General features: G+C 58.9%; 1 protein-coding gene across 1 annotated transcript in view; it reads right to left on the reverse strand.

Moving 5' to 3' along the window:
- ZDHHC11 (zinc finger, DHHC-type containing 11) overlaps positions 1-4,160 on the reverse strand; it is a 34,176-nt gene that overhangs the window by 27,931 nt on the left and 2,085 nt on the right. The window contains exons 5-7 of the mRNA XM_010857129.1: positions 2,236-2,318; positions 1,890-2,026; positions 485-706 (exon numbers count right to left, since the gene is read on the reverse strand). Of these exons, the coding sequence (XP_010855431.1) occupies positions 485-706; positions 1,890-2,026; positions 2,236-2,318 (442 nt within the window). The remainder of the gene's footprint in view (positions 1-484; positions 707-1,889; positions 2,027-2,235; positions 2,319-4,160) is intronic.

The raw sequence follows: 4,160 nt of genomic DNA on the forward strand, positions 1-4,160 counted from the left end.
ATGCACACATGCACACACATGCACACAACATTCACATGCACACACGCACACATGCACAGCGTGCACACACGCACACGACATGAACACGCACGCACATGTGCACACGCGTGCGCATGCGCACCGTTCATCTCCGACAGCACAGACTGGCTGTGTAGCCACAGTCAGGGCAGCTTGCGGCCCGTCTGCAGCTCCTCCCCTCCTGGGGTCTCTGCCCACCAAGGACCCTCTCGTCCCGGCTGCCAGCCGGGCACCCTCCCCCTGCCCAGCACAGGTGGGAACTGGCAGCCGGGACCCCGATCCAACAGCCACTGGAGGGCAGCTGTGGGGTTTCTGGTGTAGACGGTGGGGGTGAACCATGGCAGAACTGTGGGAGCCGGGGCAGAGGCAGGTCTGACCACCCCTGTGGGTGGAGCCAGGCCTGCTGGAGGCCCCTTGGGAAGCCCCTCCCAGCTTAGACCACAGGCTGTCCCCGGGAAAAGGATACACTGTAGGCAATGTATCTCCAGTCATGTGGCAGGAGGGGGATGAAGACCCCGAAGGTGGTGAAGGCCAGAGTCAGGAACACGGTCCAGGCCATGATCTGGAAGGAATGCAAGGGCCGCGACCAGCCATTCACCCTGGACAGGCGGGGCGGCGACCCCTGCGTGTTCCTGCTGGACGCAGCTTCTGAGAGGACCCGCCTCGACCTCCTGGCGCAGAAGGCCATCTGCAAGACAGCAGGGGCACAGGGGGCCGTGGATGCCTGTCCACAGCCCATGCAACCCTGGACGTCACAGCTGGGCAAGCAGTTCCGGGGGGGGTGTGGTCCCCGGGCCCCCCCACCCCTGCTGGGACCCCAGGGAGGGCAGTTACCAGTCCCTTGCAGCTGGCGGGCCACCTACAGCGACTGTCTACTGGTCACTTTAGAAACGCACACACCTCATCAGAAAATCCACGGACATGGGGGACCCACATGAGGAAGAGGTCCGCATCCCTGGGAAAGCCCAGAGTGGGAGCAAAAGGCAGCTGGAGCCGGGTTGGTCAGATGCTTTTACCCACCAGAAACCCTGTGTGTTTCCCCAGGGCAGGAGGGCTGCAGGCCAGGGTCCTGGCCCAGGGGTGGGCCCTGCAGGGGTGGGAGGGAACCGGGCCCTTCTGGCCCATCAGGTGGGCAGGCCTGCCAGGAATGGAAGGGACGTGTCCGGGGGAGGCTGTGGGGTGTTTGTAGGTGTCGGAGGGGTGACACTGTTAACAGCTGCTACAGGTGGAACTTGGGGGAGTTTAGAAGACCCTGTGCACAGCCTACACAGCAAGTGTAGCTGACAGGAGTTCATTACTGACAGAAACATTGAAAAATATTCCGACTCTTGTGTGAGCTGTGACTCCCCCTGGGGGCTGTCCTAAGGGCGGATGTCAGCTGCTGCCTCTGCTGGCCGTCTACCCAGGTCCTTGGATGAGACGCCACGCAGACAGAGGCCACAGCGGCCCTGAGTTTCCTGGGGTCTAGCAAATCGAACGGCACATTTGTGCAATAAGACCAAGGCGTCTGGGAATTAGAACCCTGAGGGGCAGGCCTGGAGCTGAAACATGATCCCCAGGTAGAAGCATGTGATGGAAGGGCTGATGTCAACTCCCACACAGCAGGCACACGGAAGGTCGCGTCAAGGATTCCTGCAGGTGTTGGAACAGAGGTGTGGGGAAGCGATGGTTATAAGATTAAACTTCACAGATCACAAAGCTGGAGACACAGCATGACGCTGGTCTGTTAGGGTTTCCAGGCAAGGAAAAGGAAGAGGGTGTAAGAGAAGAAACAAAGAAAAAAGGAAAGTGTGTGTGTATTGCAGGGGACTGAAGACTTCAGCCCTAAATCACATTCCAAGAACCAAGCAGGGAAAAAAGAAATAACCTACGGCGGTGAAGATGGGAGTTCCGAGGACAGAGTCCTCAGTGTCCCGGAAGAAAACAGTGGCATTACCTACAACGCGATGTAACTGGCACTTAATCAAGTTCAAGTGCCGAGTCTCCTGTCCTGAGATGAGCAGGCAGGCTGTCACCACAGGCAGGACAGAAGGAGGCACCTCGGGGCACCTACTCACATTTTCAGATCTGAGACTCACCCCGATACCCCGGGCACCTCGCATCCAGGCCGTGGGGGGAGCCAGTGTGTCTGCATGAAAGCCAGAGCCCACAGCGCTGGCCGTGCTCGGACGCGGGGAGCCCGGCCACCCACCCCACGCGGAGCCCCCACAGGCAGACCTGGCCGGCGGTGGCTGCAGACCTTCCTCTCTGCTCTGCGCTGGGTCGTCGGGGGTCTGTGCGCTGGTTCTAATGCTGGGGACCTGGGGAGGGCAGACAGGCTGCGAGGCTGGACCTCTGCCCCTGCCCGTCCTGGGCAGCACCCCCGGGGTCAGGGCCCCGGGGATCAGGGCACCCGGGGCTGGGACAGCGCATCTGCCTCGGTGCACCGCAGCTGTGCCCGCCCTCCTCCGGGGACTTCGACGGGGGCCCGGCCTTCTGCCCGAGGCTGGACCCTCCCTGGCCACTGCCACCACCCCCGCTGCCTTTACCACCCCCGCCGCACGAGGAGCGGGAACCTGGCGGGCCCAGCAGCTGCTGCGGGGATAGGACCTCCTGTCTCACCCGTCCTGAGACACGGCACCACAGTGCTGCTGCACGTGGACACAACACACACCACAGAACACACAGCACACACACATACCTCACACACCTCACACACCACAACACCTCACACACCTCACACACCACAACACCTCACACACCTCACACACACACCACACACCTCACACACACCTCACACACCTCACACACACCTCACACACCTCACACCTCACACACCTCACACCTCACACACCTCACACACCACACCTCACACACCTCACACCTCACACACCTCACACCACACACACCACACATACCTCACACACCTCCCACACCACACACCTCACACCACACACACCTCACACACCACACACCTTACACACCTCACACACCACACACCTCACAAACCTCATACACCACACACACCTCACACACCTCACACACCACACACACCTCACACACCTCACACACCACACACACCTCACACACCTCACACACACACCTCACACACACACACCTCACACACACACACCTCACACACCACACACACCTCACAAACCTCATACACCACACACACCTCACACACCTCACACACACACACACCACACACACACACCACACACCTCACACACCTCACACACACACCACACACCTCACACACCACACACACCTCACACACGACACCTCACACACACACACCTCACACACCACACACACCTCACACACCTCACACACCACACCTCACACACACACCACACACCTCACACACCTCACACACACACATCACACACACCACACATACCTCACACACCTCACACACACACCACACACCTCACACACAACACCTCACACACCTCACACACACACCACACACCTCACACATCACACACACCACACACACCTCACAAACCACACACACCAAACACACCTCACACACCTCACACACCACACACAACTCACACACCTCCCACACACACCACACACCTCACACACCACACCTCACACACCACACACACACCACACACACCTCACACACCTCAAACACCACACACACCACACACACCTCACACACCTCACATACCTCACACCACACACACTACACACACACACCTCACACCCCTCAACACCTCACACCCCTCACACACCACACACACCACACCTCACACACACACCACACACCTCACACACCTCACACACACACATCACACACACCACACATACCTCACACACCTCATACACCACACACACCTCACACACCACACACACCTCACACACCACACACACCACACATCTTACACCACACACACCACACATCTTACACCACACACACCACACATACCTCACACACCTCATACACCACACACACCTCACACACACACCTCACACACACACACCTCACACACCACACACACCTCACACACCTCACACACCACACCTCACACACACACCACACACCTCACACACCTCACACACACACATCACACACACCACACATACCTCACACACCTCACACACCACACACACCTCACACACGACACCTCACACACACACACCTCACACAC

This window comes from Bison bison, unplaced genomic scaffold (assembly GCF_000754665.1).
Source record: "Bison bison bison isolate TAMUID 2011002044 unplaced genomic scaffold, Bison_UMD1.0 scf7180017864377, whole genome shotgun sequence".
In the NCBI taxonomy this organism is placed as follows: Eukaryota; Metazoa; Chordata; class Mammalia; order Artiodactyla; family Bovidae; genus Bison; species Bison bison.